Here is an 18,427-nt window from a genome sequence, read left to right as displayed (position 1 = left end):
ACATCTCTAACATATTCCAACATCCAGAGGAAAGCCATCCCACAAGTGCAAGGCTATAGCAGCAAAGAAGACCAGGAAGGAGATTTTGTAAAAGCAGGTGCCCAGATATTTTGGCCATATAGTGTGGTTTAAATAGAAATAATGAGCTCTGTATAAATGAGCCCAGAAGGGTGAAATCATATGGAAAATTAAAATACTGTCAATTACAATGTATAATATAACCATATATGGCTAATTAGAGCAATAGGCAATGTCCAACACAAGCCCTAATCATTGACCACTTTGAACACGGGAATATTGTTCCTTTAATGCATTTTTCAGTTATTGCTAGTGCTATAAAAATGATGATAAAGGGATTCTATAATCAAGATGGGTTTGTTTGCTTCTCCCTTAAAATGAGAACATAGCTTACTCTTTGCCCAGAAAGTTCCTTCTCTTTATGTTTGCATTCATACCTTTGAGGGCTGGCCTATTGCTTAATGTCTGGGGTGACCAGGAACTGCAAAGGCCTGCCCAACCACCGAATGGTTTGAACCAATGGGCAAATCTGTCCAAATCAGCAGAAAACGCACTGCACTCAAGGGATTGTACCCCAGAGTAAAAATCCAAACTAAAGTCCATGACAGCAAAGAGGATCACAGGGATGCTGGCTGTGATGGAGGCAAAGTGCTCAAAGCATAGTACCCAGGGCAGGTGCTGGCCAGGGGTCTTAAGTAAAGAATTATATTAACTGGGTGGTGCCTAATACACTGGCAACCCAACCGTGGTGTTTTTGAGTTGCCTTGTCAGAGCCAGGTACGGGGGCTCCTGACAGCCAGATGATTGAGAGATAGATGTGTCCAGGTTGCCCAATTTATTTGACCTTTGGTTCTGAGTCAATACGACTGAGGAAAACGTTACAATCAATATAAAAGAAAGATAAAGAAAAGAGGACAGACAGGCATAAGTAGACAGACATCACGGCTGCCAGATATATTTCCCCTTTGGTTTCAAGTCAATACGACTGAGGGAAAAGTGATTTAATTAGCACTGCATTGAGAATGAGATACTATACAATGCACAGGCTATTATGACTGTGTACAATATGTAGGAAATTTGTATACAATGTCACATTCATGACATTTCTCTACAGTAACCCATTCCCACTGCTCATTTTATATTGTGGTTGCGGAGAGAAAAAGATTTACAGGAAGTCGGTTAATTATATTCTCTCCCATGTTTGATTAGAAGACATCATTACAAACCTACCAATGGTGTGATAACCCTGTTTGAGGTTGAAGTTTAAGCAAGTATCATTTGGTTATTTTTGTTCCATTAAAATGATTTATTCTAGTTTATTATGCCAGTTTGAGGACTCCAGCCAAACTGTCCAGTCAAAATCATTGGCATGTGTCTCTTTGTGCCTATGCTAGTTCCAGCACCTTGAACTATATTGTCCAGCCATAAGGTTTGAAAATGCAGGGGGCGAGGGCCACATCAATGCAAAGGTTTCTGCAGGTGGTATTGCCACCTCACCCCCTTTAATATTGAACACACATAGGGGCAGATTTATCAAAATTTGAGTTTAGAGCTTAATACATAAAAACACCCATGTTCTATTCATTCCTATGGGATTTTTAGAAGCTTATTTATCAAATTGTGAGTTCTAAATTTCGCCCATTGATAAATACCCTTCTAAAAATCCCATAGGAATGAATAGAACATGGGTGAGTATATAAGCTCTAAACTCAAATTTTGATAAACCTGCCCCATAGAATCCACATGCTGCATGGTGATTAGCAATTCATTTAGATGTATGCTGCAGACTAAACTGATTTATATGCAGCTATGCATGACATATTCAATATGTGGTTGGTATTAAAGGGGTGGGGTAGCAAGGCTATCTGCAGGTCGATGTAAGATCTGTTTCTTATTGGCAACCTTGCCATTTCAGCAGACTTCACTATATAGCTAGTTTTAGAAATATGCTCATTAGAACAAACAATCCATTAGTTTGGCCCTCAGACTTGATATGAGCAGTTTCTTGTTGCCACCTCAGATGCTCTGCACCCACTATAAGGCAATGTGGATATTACAAGCGATGCACTGGCCAACCAGAACACCAGGTAATTTACTGGTAGTAGTGGGGCCTCCTGCTCACTTAGCTTCTGATACAGGGCCACACTGATCTTCTTTAGACCATTTATGTGGATCATTGCAAGTGTTCAAACCCAACTCCTGTACAGATCAGTGAGGTTCTTACTCTGAAATGTGACTTCAATTGCTGGACCAGAGTTAGCAGGTACCACGACTTTGGCCAATCAGTCCTGGCTGGATTGCCCAGTCAGAGCTCAAGTCACACTGGTGCAAGTCGATGGAGGCCACATGCTTGGTGATCCAGCCTGACTGAAACCAAACTAAAACACAAGTAGATTTTATCCCGATTAGGCCACCAACACCCTAGGCTGAATCAGTGATTGGATCACAATGGGGTCCTATGGAACCTGCTCAATAGATATCTGGATGATTTTTAGGTAGGCTGCCAGAAGGTCCACAGCCATGGGCCAATAAGGTGCTGACTTGTTCTTGTGGGACCATGTTGACAGCTTTTGTTGGCCCATGTATGCCCAGCTTTAAACTGTAACTTCAGTTAGGTCCAGTTTTCAGAACCCGCTTCTTACTCTGATGCAACTGCAAGACTTGCATGGGAAAATGACCAAACATAAAAATATGAACCAAGCATTGAAACCGCACAATCCGGTTTTGGTTTATTGTTCCAGCTGTATAAAAGTGCATAGCTTATTGCAAAGGCTGAACCTTCCCTTGTTGCACCGTTGTATTTATAGAGGGGGCATAGGCTACTTATGTTTGTGGGCCCACTCAAAGATAGATAAGGAAATTCTGATTGGCTGTATTTTCCTTTTAAAGGAGAATGAACAGTAGCAAACAGAACATGCCGATTATCCAGGTCTGATTTGGACACTATGCTATTTTCCTACCCAATTTACAAAAACGCACCTTCCCACAGATAAAAATGTGGAATTAAATAGATCTGACTATTAAGAAATAAGTTATAGTAAAAATCTACATAACCGGCATTTGAGGCATCCTTAAAACACAAGAATAATGTCTTTAAAATGAAAAGAAATCAAAAAGGGATATAGGACTCCACGGGACTCTAGGGCAGGTGCTTAAAAGCACCAGGAAACCACTTATATAACATAGACCCCCCTCATAAGAGCCTTCCTCCTCTCTCTCAAACCAAGCACCACAGATGACCCCCCCAGTACCGCCCTATTTATCGTACCTGATGTCATAGTGCATCAAGGTTGGTGGCTGCTTGATGCTTTTTCACCTTTCAGTGTCAATCACTGGATATAACTATGCATGCTCATGGCAGCCAGAAAACTAGAAAAAGACATCAAGTCAACAAAGATGGCAGCTGCCAATCCTGCTGTGATACTCTGCATTTTGTTTGGAGGGGGGAGGCCAGCCTGTGTAGGGCCTACGCTATATAAATGGGTTTACTTGTACTTTAAGGAACCACTGAAGAATATGCACCTATGAATACCTTGCCTACCACAACGCTCACCCCCCAAGCCTTAGATAGCAGGCTACAGATTCCTGGTGTTGCATATTTATTGCAAGACAAGGTATCTTCCAATGCTGAATTAAAAAACAATTACTGGTTGGGGGGGGGGGAAGAAAATGAAAGAAGCTAGCAGAGATGAAAATTTCACTTACTCTTTGCCGCTTTCACGCTGCACCAGAGAAAAATATCATGGGAATCCAGTTCAATGTACAAATAACATTTCTACCTGCCTGTGTTTTCTACCTCATGTTCAGTTCATAATCCCCTCATTTACTTAAAATACTATTTACACTTGTCTATTTATATATATATATATATGTATGTATGTATTTACACAGCCTTTAGTGTGCTATGCATACTATTTAATACAAAGTTACTCCCGAGATACTCGGAGGCTGTAAATTCCCATAAGAAAACACTGCAAGGACAGCGAATGGAGTGCACCAGGAACTGCCAGTGGTTAGTGTTTCATACAAAGTGCAGCTGCCCACCACAAGCGGTGGTTTCCCCTTCCACTCAGGACCAGGGGGTTCTTGGTTTGGATATAGATGGGCGGATGGCACCTTTTGGAGCAGGCTTTGAGCCAAACCAGGACATCTGGAAGGCAAAAATAATTACTTATTAGGATGCTGGGATGAAATTATATATTTATTGAGAAAATCTATTCTGCACTGACATTTTACTCCTACATTTGATAGTATTTACCATTAAGGTGCAAATTCAGAATACAATCTGCTCTTATTTTATGGCTGGACTATACCCACATGTGCAGGGCCCAAACAGAAATCTAATAGCATCAGCATGTGGGACCTTTCCATTACAGATGAGTTTTGCTGTTAGGATCCAGCTTCGTCCACAGCTTGTGTCATAAGTGACCTGCTGCACTCTGGTTGGGAGACGCAATGTTTTTTTGTTTTAATTCCCCCCAAGTGCTAGGCCGCCCACACTGAAGGGAGCTCCCAGTGCAGGTGGCCATGTTTTGTGGAGCACATTCACATTATGAGCGCTTTTTGTGGCCTACTTGTTATGCTCATGTGCCACAACATAGCCGCACACACTAGGAGCTCCCTGCTGGTGTCGGTAGCCTACTGTTGGGGTGGGGGTAGGGTTGTCATCTGTCCGGTTTTCATAAGGGCTGTGTGGGTCAAATCTGCCCACCCAGTTTTCCAAATTAGGAAATCTGGACGAGACTCCGCCTTAATGATGTGGTGGTTAGCCAACTGCTGATCGCCGTGTCCTAGTTCCGACACTGCCCCATCCCCTGCCATTATTACCCTGTCCAGAGTTAGAAAAAGTTGGCAACCATAGGTGTGAGAGACAGTTGTAGGGTGACAGGTGCCCTTTAAAGATAACCATATGGAATAAAGAGATTGGCTAGCCCACAGTAGAAAGAAAGGGTTACCTTGTATTCCAAGGTCTCTTTGAGCAGATTTTCCTCCTCCACAGAGAAGTTGAGTAACACCGATACAGCTTTGATAAGATGAAAGGCCTGGGGAAAATAAGAGTTATTAGCCGCCTTTATTTACATAGCACCAACCTACTATGCAGCACTTTTAATTTCAATTTATACCAGTCCCAGCTACTGTGAAGCTTATTTCTTATTCCTTGTGGATCAGAACCAAACCCAGACTACAGTGCTGCAAGATTACAGAAGCTCTGCATTGTTCCAGGCACATCTTTTTGATTGGTTATCCTCACCTCTGTTTCCCGGGCAGACATGAACTTCAGCACTACATGTTTTAAGTACTCAAAGTTGATCTCTCGGGAGTCATTCAAGTCTGCATTGTTGGTTACAGTGAGTGATGGCAGGGCTGGCTCTGGGTTTTGCTTTTCTTGGACCTCATTCACTTCGGGCTCTGGTTTGATTTTCTGCAAGTCAAAATGTGTTCAGGCACAATACATGTTTTAAATTAGGCTCTATACAACTTTTAGAGATAAATGTATATTGTTATTCATGATGGCTTTCCCTAGTTTCACTAAAAGGTTACACATTACAGCTGCAGACTCCATGTTGCCCAAATTAAGTGAAAGGAGCAGGAGTAACTGTGGGGCACAGTGCAACGTAGGGAGAGACCTAAGACTGAGAGTGATGTATTAATAAATGAGAAAAGCCAATACATGCATGCAGTTTAAGGGCAGGGGTACACGGGGAGTTTAGTGACTAATCTCCCCGCAATGCCACCGGCTTGAATGTAAATCGCCAGTGGGATGGCATATGCAGCGCCGCGAAGTCACTGAAGTTTCCTCTCAGTCTTCAGAGGAAACGTAGGGCCACTGCGGGACATCACAGCGACGCATATGCCATCCCACCAGCGATTTACATTCAAGCCGGTGGCATGGCATTGCGGGGAGATTTGTAGCGCCGCGACTAATCTCCCTGTGTAACCCTGCCCTAACTATTCCTAGCAACTTTTTAGCTAGTTTTTTTTTTTTGGTTTCTGAATTATTTGTCTTCCTTCTAGCTTTCAAATGGGCTCACTGTTCCCAGTTTACAAAAAAATTATTACTCTATTACTCTAGCCTCTATGAGGCTTCAACTGCATTGTGACTTTTTCACTTGTAGGGGATGGAGGGAGGCACAGAATTTTTATTTATGGGGAGCCCTAGAAATGAAAGCTACTTGACTGTCCTATATGAGTACTGTTTCACTTTCTCAGCAGAAATATCTCACACAATGACTTACCAGCTCCTTTTGTAATGTCTTTTTCAGTTCTGCCATCCTCTGCTGGAGCTGCTTTATAGTCTGTAAATATAAGGATGTTATACTGATCAATTATGGATGAAAATTATATATAGATCAGAAAGGGGCACGTCTCTAAAAAAATCTATCTTGCCAGGGTACATGTAAATAAAAAGTGTGTGTGTGTGGGAGCAATTATTGCAGATTACTCCATACCTTATTTTTTTCTGCTATCTGCTGCCCCATTTCAAGGTTCTCCTTCTGGAGCTGTGCAATGTCGCCTGCGGTTACATCTCCATTGAGCTCTTGTGCATTCGACCCATGAAGGTGTTCATGTAAGGCTGAAACCTCTTCTTGTAATGATGAGACCTAATGTCACAGAAATGGGTGGAATAAGCTGCAGCAGTAAGCTCAGTATGAGGTTACTGACTAAACAATGTTAGCAGAAAGGTATTGTTGGAATGTACTTGATGAAGTGATCCTCAGATGGAGGCGAGAGTTTTCACAAATCAAATGCATTAGGTTCTACTCTGCTGCCTACCCACCCTGGACAGCCCTTGATTACAGATGTTAAGTAGACTGAAAATGCATTACTCTAGAGATGGATAGGCCTAAACCGGTCATTCTAATAGCCAGAAGTTGACTGTGGGTGCAGTTCATACTTTGACAGTGCACCAAGGTAGATGCAAGGCTCCCGGTTTTGGACTACTTACAACAAAGCATTTAGAAAAAACTGTGCTTTAATGTCTTTTTCAATCTGTGACCCTTCCAAACACAGTTCACCAGTATATGCTGCTCTTGCTTAAATGGGTATTTACGGTGACATAGTAGATAAGGTTAAAAAATAAAATAAAATAAGATACAACAATCAAATTCAATCTTTTATGTCTATATGAAACCTGCCTAACTGCTAGCTGATCTAGAGAAAGGTGGAAAATCCCATCTGAAGCCTCTTCAATTTGCCTTAAGGTGGCGGCACACGTGGCGATTTTCGATCTTTCGTGAGACCTGCCTGCTGCTAACTGGCATTGCTTGCTAGAGCTAAGTTTATTATCCACAAGTACCACCCGGTTCCTTCTACATCAAGTGTTTGCCTAATGCAATCCCATTAAGGGTATAAGAGGCTGCATATTGTTTTTAATCCCATTATTTTTAATCATACATTTTTTTACGTTGAATCATCTGCCACTTCGCCACTCAAACTGCCAGTTTGTCTAGACCCTGCTGCAAGGATGCCACACCCTTGATAGAACAAATTTGTGTCATCAGCAGGCACACGCTTCCAATGGCCTCCCCTAAGTCAGTAATGAACAAATTAAAGTAAAAGTTGCCCCCACTAAGAACCCTACCCCAAGTAGAGAAAGCTCAACTGACAACCACCCTTTTTGCACATACTCTCTATTCAAATACAGCATTACGAATACCAACAGATATTTGCTTAAAACCCAAACATCCATGGTGTTTAATCTGAGATGTCTTCATGAGAATCTCAATTGTTTTAATTACCATTACAGTCACACACTGCATAAGGACATGTGGCTGAAACCCATGTAAATGTCATTTTGAGTGGCTTTTGTGCTTGTTGTATTATTGCATCGTCCATTTATATGTATAAATAGTGCTCATTTCAGCTCCTATTCTCTGGTGTAAATATGGGGCCTTACTGGTACTCTGTTACTATTTCTCGTTAAAAGCTTATTTGTCCAGTTCAAGGGAACAGGCAAGAATAATTGCGTTAATGTTGCTGAAGGCCTTTCACCTACCTAAGAAGCCCTACCTGAGATTCACTTGTAAGGAGAGCCTGCTTGTGCTCTTGCAGTTGCATCCTCATCGTTCTGACTTGCTTCTCTGTGGATTCCTCACTCTGTTCCATTTGTGTCTTATATGTCTCTAGCTGAGACTGATGCTGCGATACTTGCAACAAGATGGCGTCATAATCTAATGGAAAAACAGCACATTAACCTGGACAGCAAAGTAATAACCAGTCCAATCACAGCATAATATAGAGATGGTTATATGTCTATCACCATGGGAAAGAGTTAAGCCAAGCAATTGGTCTTCATTTTTTATTGATTATGGTTTTAAATTATGTAGCATGTTATTTAGCAACCCTTCAGTTTGGAATCTCAGCAGGCTAAATAAAAAAATAATAATAAAAAAAGTTGCCTCACATAGCAAGTTTTTTTTGGCTGCTGGGGTTAGTAGCCCCTATTTGAAAGCTGGATAGAGTAAAAACAAAATTAACACCGACTGACTAATTAAGAGGTTAAAGAGCTGTAAAGGAGGAAGTAAAGTTCTGGCTATTATGTTAAACATCTGCTCACTCCAGCCTTTATAGATTACATTTTTTGCCTAACTATACATTTTTTTTTATTTTGCACAGCCTATTTATGCAGTTATATTTTTACACTGAAATGTTCCTTTAAAGGTGAACTGCTCCTTTAAATGACTTGCTCTTGCAGATGTTAAGATCACACAGATTAGCCATGATCCATGATCCTAGCAAGGATGACAGCATAGGTGATGTTAGGGATGACAGCATAGGTGATGTTTAAAAAGAACCAAAGGAAACATACAGGATAAAAGTAATACCAATATATGACAGCAGCAAGCATATAGTAACTTCTACAGGTGTACAAATTACGCTAGAGCAGGCAAAAGCTTTATTATTTTAAGGAAATATTTGTGTACTACATATAGGGATTTATTTATACATTGTAGACAAACATCACCGGTGATGCTGCCCATAGCAACCAATCAGATTTTTGTTTTGGTTTTCTAACTTGTAGGTGACCATTCAAATCTAATTGCTGATTGATTGTCAAGTGCAACATCACCGGTGAAGTTTGGCCAATGTTAATAAATACTCCCCTTACAATACCTCTCTTTAGAGAAGCTGCTTCCTCTTCCTTTCCCTGTAGCGCCTCTGTTCTCTGTGCCAGCTCTTTCTCATTCTCAGTGATTATATTCGAGAGACTGGCCACCTGGTAGAAAAAACTCAAATCAGATCACACATAGAAAGGGAATTTGGAGAACACAGTATCCTAATGTGTGCTGGCTAAAGCCAAAAATCCTGCCTTTGTGGTACTAAATTGTGTAATATAAGCACTGTATAGTGAAGATCCATAGAGATCTTATTAACCTCCTATGTGCTAGTTTCTGGCTATTGTATCTGAAAATATGAATTATCTCGATCAAGGCTGTCCACCTGGAGGCTGGATGTGGCCTTTCAAAGGATTCTTATGGGCCCCAATCTGTTTAGAGCCTCACTATATGACATCAGTTTAATTTAATTCAACTTTTTGTATTCTGAGATATAATTAGGCCACTACACTACATTAGACAGCACTGATCTGAACCATTTTTCTGATAAACACACAGTGATACAGACTGATGCAGGGCAAGATAAACCATAATAGCCCAAAGGGCATCCTACTCCATTGCTGGAGTAGAGATAGGAAGATCTGAAAATGGTGGTAAAAAGGTGGAAAGGGTATAATGGGACTGGTGTGAAAGAAGAGATAAAGAAAGAAACTGGGAGATAAAAAGAAATAAAAAAAAAAAAAAAAAGAGTAATCTTACAGCAAGGAGGTTATAAAAGGAATTTCCTAGGATAGAGGCAAGCAGCAGTGGCACTGACATACAAGGCATGAGATATGCACAGCATGGCCCACTAAGTTTAACAGAAGCATTGTGGGTATCACGCAAACAATATAATGTCAGGATAAGCAACCTCCTACACTCTAGCTGCTGCAGGAATCATAACACCTAAGTTTCTTGCCTTCCTGCTCAACAAGTACTGTCTCTCTGCAGTGCTTCCTCCTCATAAACATGTGCACAGTTTTAAAGATTTCTCTTTAAAACTTTAATAAAATGTCCTTATATTATGTAAAGACATATTATATTTATGTACAGACAACACACAACAGATATCTTACTGCATGCACTGGATATGACGCTGGCCATATACAGTGGTGTGAAAAACTATTTGCCCCCTTCCTGATTTCTTATTCTTTTGCATGTTTGTCACACTTAAATGTTTCTGCTCATCAAAAACCGTTAACTATTAGTCAAAGATAACATAATTGAACACAAAATGCAGTTTTTAAATGAAGGTTCACATTATTAAGGGAGAAAAAAAACTCCAAATCTACATGGCCCTGTGTGAAAAAGTGATTGCCCCCCTTGTTAAAAAATAACTTAACTGTGGTTTATCAATTTCAATTTTCAATTTCAATATCAATTTCTGTAGTCACCCCCAGGCCTGATTACTGCCACACCTGTTTCAATCAAGAAATCACTTAAATAGGAGCTACCTGACACAGAGAAGTAGACCAAAAGCACCTCAAAAGCTACACATCATGCCAAGATCCAAAGAAATTCAGGAACAAATGAGAACAAAAGTAATTGAGATCTATCAGTCTGGTAAAGGTTATAAAGCCATTTCTAAAGCTTTGGGACTCCAGCGAACCACAGTGAGAGCCATTATCCACAAATGGCAAAAACATGGAACAGTGGTGAACCTTCCCAGGAGTGGCCGGCCGACCAAAATTACCCCAAGAGCGCAGAGACAACTCATCCGAGAGGCCACAAAAGACCCCAGGACAACATCTAAAGAACTGCAGGCCTCACTTGCCTCAATTAAGGTCAGTGTTCACGACTCCACCATAAGAAAGAGACTGGGCAAAAACGGCCTGCATGGCAGATTTCCAAGGCGCAAACCACTTTTAAGCAAAAAGAACATTATGGCTCGTCTCAATTTTGCTAAAAAACATCTCAATGATTGCCAAGACTTTTGGGAAAATACCTTGTGGATCGATGAGACAAAAGTTGAACTTTTTGGAAGGTGCGTGTCCCGTTACATCTGGCGTAAAAGTAACACAGCGTTTCAGAAAAAGAACATCATACCAACAGTAAAATATGGTGGTGGTAGTGTGATGGTCTGGGGTTGTTTTGCTGCTTCAGGACCTGGAAGGCTTGCTGTGATAGATGGAACCATGAATTCTACTGTCTACCAAAAAATCCTGAAGGAGAATGTCCGGCCATCTGTTCGTCAACTCAAGCTGAAGCGATCTTGGGTGCTGCAGCAGGACAATGACCCAAAACACACCAGCAAATCCACCTCTGAATGGCTGAAGAAAAACAAAATGAAGACTTTGGCCTAGTCAAAGTCCTGACCTGAATCCTATTGAGATGTTGTGGCATGACCTTAAAAAGGCGGTTCATGCTAGAAAACCCTCAAATAAAGCTGAATTACAACAATTCTGCAAAGATGAGTGGGCCAAAATTCCTCCAGAGCGCTGTAAAAGACTCGTTGCAAGTTATCGCAAACGCTTGATTGCAGTTATTGCTGCTTAGGGTGGCCCAACCAGTTATTAGGTTCAGGGGGCAATTACTTTTTCACACAGGGCCATGTAGGTTTGGATTTTTTTTCTCCCTAAATAATAAAAACCCTCATTTAAAAACTGCATTTTGTGTTTACTTGTGTTATCTTTGACTAATAGTTAAATGTGTTTGATGATCAGAAACATTTTGTGTGCCAAACATGCAAAAGAATAAGAAATCAGGAAGGGGGCAAATAGTTTTTCACACCACTGTAATTCCACATAATATTGCACTTAAGGTGCTCGCTCATTATATGGCTAGAAGGAATTGCTCAAGAGATTTTAAGTTATATGTCAGTTCCCAGTTGCATATTGAAAGTTTATATATGATGAAATAATGTTCTGTGCCTAATAATTACACTCTAAACTACAAATTAAACTGAATATAAAATTAAGGGACAAACCAACAAAGAAGGAGTATTACCCTATGAACATGTTTTCATTAGTAACCACTTCTAAGTTGCTACTTGGACTGTTTAATGGAACACTGTCATGGGAAAACGCCTTTTTTTTCAAAACACATCAGTTAATAGAGCTTCCCCAGCAGAATTCTGCATTGAAATCAGTTTTTTTCTTTTTAAAAAGCAAAAATAGCTTTTTTTTTTATATTTAATTTTGAAATTTCACATGGGGCTAGCCATATTCTTCATTTTCTCCCAGTAGATATCAGAATAGCACTCAATGGTAAGAAATCCAAGACCGCTTTGGGACTCCATGAGTTACATGGGAGTAGGAGAAACAATAGGTTATCTGAAAGCAGTTCTAATGTGTAGTGTTGGCTCTTTCTGAAAGCTCAGACTCAGGCACAATGCACTGAGATGGCGCCTACACACCAATATTACAACTAAAAAAAAATACATTTGTTGGTTCAAGAACATAGTATCCCTTTGATGGAAGGATAACTTTGTAAAGTATGGCTCCAATAAAGTCACCTGCTGCTGAAGTTCTTCCTTCTGCTTTCGGGTTTCTTCCAAGGCTTTGGCAATCTCCACACTCACAGTTTCCCTGCTGCTCAGTTCCTCCTGGAGGAAATGGGGGGAAAAAAATGTCCAAAATGATTACCCAAATCATTCTGTTCTGTTAGCAGTATGGGGTGGCTACAGCTGGCATTTCAAAGAGTCAACTCTACTAAAGGGACAGGAGAAGGCCAACTGGACAAATAATATGACAGGAGAAGAAAGACAGAACCATTTAAAAAATAAATGAGTAGGATGAAGAATCGTGAACTGGGTAACTGGTGCAGCATGAAGGTTTATTATAATTGGTGGATACAGCAGCTTAGGAGAGTGTGGTTTAATAATAAGATGATAGGTAGAATCAGATGCTGGATCTCTCTTGAATTACTCACCCTCATTTTCTCTTGCTCGGCTTCCTGATGCCTTAGAGCCCTTTCCAGCTCTTCGTTTCTTTCTTTTAGCAACGTGTTATCTTGTTCCAATTGTTTCTGCAAGGGAAATAGTTAAATTCAGTGCTGCTATAACCAATTTTCTCAGACAAGCGATTAACATGCAGGTAAGCTTACTACTTGGTGCTGAGCTGCTGCCTTATCAAACTCTCGTGCCCCTTCGAGAGCAGACACTTGGGCTTCCAGTCGCTCCACCTTCTCAGCACACTGGTGTTTCACACTGTTCAGCTGCTGTGTCAGCCTGCTACACTCGGACTCCAGATCAGATTGCTGCAGGGAAACCATGATGTCACAATTTTTATGTACTTTTTATTTCTAAATTGCACTGTTTGCATAGCAAATAATTCACTCTATCATTTAAAATTTTATCTTTGAACCAACAAATGTATTTTTTTTAGTTGTAATATTGGTGTGCAGGCAGGCAGGCAGGCATCTCACTGCATTGGGCCTGAGCTTCCAGAGAAAGCCAGTGCTACACAATAGAACTGCTTTCAGGTAACCTGTTGTTTCTGATACTCCATGTAACTGGAGGAGTCATGAGCCAGACTTGGATTTTTTACTATAGAGTGCTATACCGATATCTACCACTTTTGGCAATAAAGGTGCCAGGAATCTGCTACCTTGCTACCTTCCCACTGTTCTCCTGTTTGGCTGCTGGGGGAGAAAGGGAGGAGGAGTGATATCACTTCAACTTGCAATGCAGCAGTAAAGTGTGACTAAAGTTTATCAGAGTAGTTTATCAGAATACAGGTCACATGGCTAAGACATCCTGAGAAATGAAGAATATGGCTAGCCCCATGTGAAATTTCAAAATCAAATAAAAAAAATCTGTTGTTTTTTTTTTTTTTTTTTTAAAGGAAAAAAAAAACAGATTGCAATACTGGGTTCTGCTGGAGAAGCTCTATTAACTAATGCGTTTTGAAAATAACATGTTTTCCCACAACGGTATTCCTTTAATGTTGTTGTTTGTGATGGGCTCATTAGCTCAGCTTGACCTCATAAGAAAAATATGTAGATTAATATTACAAAAAGTAATACTGCTGTGGAGCACTGTTTATAATCCTGGCATCTCCAGAATTTTTAAATTGTTTGACTTCCCACTTGTCACTATAGCATGGATCTGCCTTAATTACTCATGCACTCATTAATAATCAAAATAATGAAAAGCCCTGTAAAGCTGCACTTTTCAGCCAGTGGAAAAGCAATTATATTTGTCTCCTGGGGGCTTTCTTTGAAAGCACAAAAAAAATTAGAATTAGGGCATTTATGGCACTCTTGCAACGATGACCATTTAACTTAAGGCATTCATAAGTGCTTTCTAACCAGCTGAAATACGCATGCCACTGGACTAAGAGCAAGAGAGAGAGTGCCACTGCAACATATTAGAACTGCTTTAAGGTAACCTATTGTTGCTCATACTCCCATGTAACTGGAGGAGTCATGAGCTGGACTTGAATTTTTTTACTATAGAGTGCTATACCGATATCTACCACTTTTGGCAATACAGGTGTCATGTTTTCAGGCTACCACCAAGGCAAGTCATGCCCAGCAGTAAAAATACATTTTGTTTAAAGAAAGAGAAATGCAAAGAAATAGGGTCCCAAAATGACTCACTCAAACTCTGGTGACAAGTTTGGGTCAACCTTTAACTTTGACCTACCAAGAAGTAAAAAACGTTATCCTCACCAGTGATTTTATTTGCGATTCTCTCTCGTTCAACTCTTCCTCTTGCTTCTGCAGTTTCTCATGTGTTGTCTCTAATTTTTGCTCTATTTCCTTCAGCTTGCAGGCAGATAAATAAAAACAGATCAGCAATTGATGATTTAAGATACACATTCTGCTCATGCTCAGAAGATTAAAAATATTTCCTGGCATTTCAAGTACACACAAGCCCAAGTAGCCCACTAGTTCTATCTCAAAACAGTAAAGTAAGTCCTAGAATAAATACATTCCCTCAGTATCCACAATGGCATGTTTTGCCACAGTGACAAAACACACTCTCCGTTTGGAGAATTGCAGTGCTAAATTTTGAAACTTCAAATACCAGCATTGACACCCTTTATTCATGACGGTATCAATTTAAATCCTTACCTCTGATGCACTTTTCTGTTTGAAGAGGGTTAACTCTTCATCTTTCTGATGCAAAACATTTTCCATTTCTTGTATTCTACTGGTAAGCTTTGCTGCCTATAATGACATAAAAGAAAATGCCATACTTCATACTTTCCCTTTGTTGAATTACAGATATTGCCATCCCTCTTCAATATAGTACATCTATTTCAAACAGAATGAAACTATGCAATTAGTAAAGCAATTAGTATGCAATTATGTAAAACTCTACTGCAGCTACCATTTATACCCTGCCTGTTGGTCATTCAACTACAGCTCCCAGTTAGAATCAGGATATCCCAATCTCAGATTCATTCAGGCAAAGTATCTAAAAAGGGTCTGTCTCACACCTTCTAAATTAGCTAAAAAGTCCTTAAACTTCAGATAATAACATTGTACTAAATGACAGACACCTTAATTTGTGTGTTTTGGCCTGCCTACTAACACAGAAATTTTTGGGGAGTGGTGTTAAGTACTAGATATTCCTAAGCCCCATGCAAGGTCATGGTTGTTGTTACTTTTATTTTTTTTTTTATGCTAAAAAGGCTATCTTACTTAAGTTGAAATCCATGGCTCCCCACCTCTGTCAATGGAGAAGAAGCTATCTATCAATACACTCCCAAGCCAGAAGCTAACATATAAGACCGATGATGACCAGATACATTTCAGAAAATATTGGGTGGATGGACTGGCTCAGACTCCCTCAGTGTTAGAGAGCTAGACAACAGGTGCATAATAGGCCCCCTGATCTCTTCTGTGTCCATACACCTTGTGACAAGTATAGGGGGCAGGGTGAGATCAGGTTTTAAGTGTCCCCTCAACACGTACAGGGCCGATTTACTAAAAATCTTTTTTTTCTGGCCTTCAAAGACATATAAACTTGACATGGTATAAATTTGAATTAAACGCAATCATTGTTGTATTTATAAAATTTTGAGTTTCCATTTGAAAATTTTTAGAGCCGAACGTATCATTAATTTGAGTTTAAACAGACGTCGTCTCCATATATCCTCTTTTTTTTTTCCCCCAAAAAGGAATTGCTCCAGCAGCCATTTTAGGAGCATTGGTGCTCATTCTTGGAAAACAATATTGTGTTTAAGTTTTACTTGAAACTGGGTGAAATTGAAAACAATCGTGGGATTAATTTGCCCTTAAAAGTGTGTGAAATAAAAAAAAATGATGGGACAGATTAAACCTGCCGGTTATTTATTTTTTTTTTTGCAAAAAAAAAGCTAACTAAACATTAATAAACGAATTATGGGAGTTACTTTTTAAAAACTCAAATTTTGGGAGGAAAATTTCCGAAAAACTTGTATTTTTAGAGAAACAATATGGGAAAAATAGAGTACAGGTATAGGACCCATTATCCAGAATGCTCGGGACCTGGGGTTTTCCAGAGAAGGGGTATTTCCGTAATTCGGATCTCCTAACTTAAGGGGCGTGACACACGGGGAGATTAGTCACGCTGCGACAAATCTCCGTTGTCGCGGGCAAGTAATCTCCCCACAATGACATCCCACCAGCTAGAATGTAAATCGCCGGTGGTATTGCATACACGGCAGCGCGATTTGCCGAGGTCGCCAAAGTTTCCTCTCAAGACAACTTTGGTAAATTGCTGCGCTGCCATCCCACCGGTGATTCACATTCTTGCCAGTGGGATGACATTGCGGGGAGATTAGTTGCCCGCGACAACAGAGATTTGTCACGGTGCGACTAATCTCCCCATATGTTACAGCCCTAAGTCTGCCAAAAAAAATATTTAAATAGTAATTAAACCCAATAGGGTTGTTTTGGCTCCAATAAGGATTAATTATATCTTAGTTGGGATCAAGTACAAGGTACTGTTTTATTATTACAGAGAAAAAGGAAACCATTTTTAAAAATGTGAATTATTTGATTAAAATGGAGTTTATGGGAGATGGCCTTTCCTTAATTCGAAACTTTCTGGATACTGGGTTTCCGGATAAGGAGTTCAATACCTGTACTGGCAAAAACCCATTAGTAATTCTCAAAAATATCTAGAACTTAAAAAAAGATCAAATTTTTCTCAAATTTGCTTACTAAATGTGCCCCTTAGCGTGGTGGTCTGCTTGTGTTTTTGCTTTTTCCTATGTTAACTTTGCCCTATATTCTTTTCCATTGCTTCTTAATTTGCCAGTGCTACTGCTACTTTAATTTTGAATACTTATTTTTAGAACTTCAGCAAAGAAAATACCTGCAGATAATGTTTAGATTCAGAAGAAATTAACACAGGGCAGTTTTTCCTGTTCCACAAGGACCCTGAGCAGGCTCACCTGGTTTTCCAACTGGCAGATGGTATCTTTGTGCATAGCCTTGCCCTCCAGTAGCTCTTGCTTGGATTCATTTAACCGTACCTCCAGGTCATTCTTCTGCAAATTGAAAGAGCAGGATGTTTACTAGAAATGGGAAAGGAGTGGGGGCTAGATACTGAATAATTGTTCCTACACCTATAATGAAGCTATAAAAAAATTTCCTTTATGAAGATCTTTTAGCTGTAAAGCTGTTTGTGGCAGCGTTTAGGTACATAAAGTGTTCCATATATTGATAGCCATTTAATAGTAGTTACATTTAATAGTAGTTAAATAGTTGGTAGCTTGGAGGCTGAAGTGTAGTTTATATGTGTTCAGATGTGTAAAGTAGCCAGGTGGATTCATAAGCCACACAAAACTACATAGTGGCATGGTTGCAAGATCATTTTAATTTAAAGGGACAATATGAAAATTACTTCTGCCTATTACTCATTCATTTAAAGCAATTAAGTCCAACTATGCTGAAGTGCAAGGAGTGCATTAAAACACGAGTGCCTTTAATTGAAAGTGATGTTACCCACAGCTGCGCTTGTGGTCATACATGAGCCCTAGCCTAGGGGAAATCAGCATCAATAGTTCTAAAGAAAGTTGTCCTAAGCACTAATAAGTAAAGTTACCTATAAGAACCCCACAATGGACCTACCAACAGACATGCACTGTACCATGTCCACAAGGCGTTGTCTTAACTTGTGCCAGACAAAATGCTTGTAGTTCACGTTACTTATACATATATACATACATACATACATACATATATTTGGCCAATACCTCCTTAAGTAGTGCTTGGAGTCCTTCCTCCCCAGAGTAGGTTCCATCCAGTGTCTTCTCCAAAGAACTGACTTTTTCTTGGAGGCGCATAATCAAAACCTCTTTTGATTCAGCCTCTGTGCTCATCTGATAAAGAGGAATTCATTATATTGCGCACTTATATATTCAAATAATAATGCA

General features: G+C 39.9%; 1 protein-coding gene across 4 annotated transcripts in view; it reads right to left on the bottom strand.

The window, feature by feature from the left end:
- Nucleotides 1-2,708: 2,708 nt before the first annotated feature.
- golga1 (golgin A1) overlaps nt 2,709-18,427 on the bottom strand; it is a 29,334-nt gene continuing 13,615 nt past the window's right edge. For all 4 annotated transcript variants that reach the window (XM_002941646.4, XM_018096645.1, XM_004916743.4 and 1 more), the window contains 14 exons: nt 18,248-18,373; nt 17,444-17,539; nt 15,132-15,227; nt 14,727-14,822; nt 13,158-13,310; nt 12,984-13,079; nt 12,568-12,657; nt 9,133-9,235; nt 8,029-8,189; nt 6,468-6,620; nt 6,255-6,314; nt 5,270-5,440; nt 4,974-5,060; nt 2,709-4,168 (listed from right to left, as the gene is read on the bottom strand). In XM_002941646.4, coding sequence (XP_002941692.1) covers nt 4,088-4,168; nt 4,974-5,060; nt 5,270-5,440; nt 6,255-6,314; nt 6,468-6,620; nt 8,029-8,189; nt 9,133-9,235; nt 12,568-12,657; nt 12,984-13,079; nt 13,158-13,310; nt 14,727-14,822; nt 15,132-15,227; nt 17,444-17,539; nt 18,248-18,373 — 1,569 coding nt within the window. In that variant the 3' untranslated portion in view covers nt 2,709-4,087. The remainder of the gene's footprint in view (nt 4,169-4,973; nt 5,061-5,269; nt 5,441-6,254; nt 6,315-6,467; nt 6,621-8,028; nt 8,190-9,132; nt 9,236-12,567; nt 12,658-12,983; nt 13,080-13,157; nt 13,311-14,726; nt 14,823-15,131; nt 15,228-17,443; nt 17,540-18,247; nt 18,374-18,427) is intronic.

Source organism: Xenopus tropicalis, chromosome 8, assembly GCF_000004195.4.
Source record: "Xenopus tropicalis strain Nigerian chromosome 8, UCB_Xtro_10.0, whole genome shotgun sequence".
NCBI lineage: Eukaryota > Metazoa > Chordata > Amphibia > Anura > Pipidae > Xenopus > Xenopus tropicalis.
The sequence above is the reverse complement of the archived record's forward strand: the minus strand, read 5'-3'. Positions and strand labels throughout refer to the sequence as shown.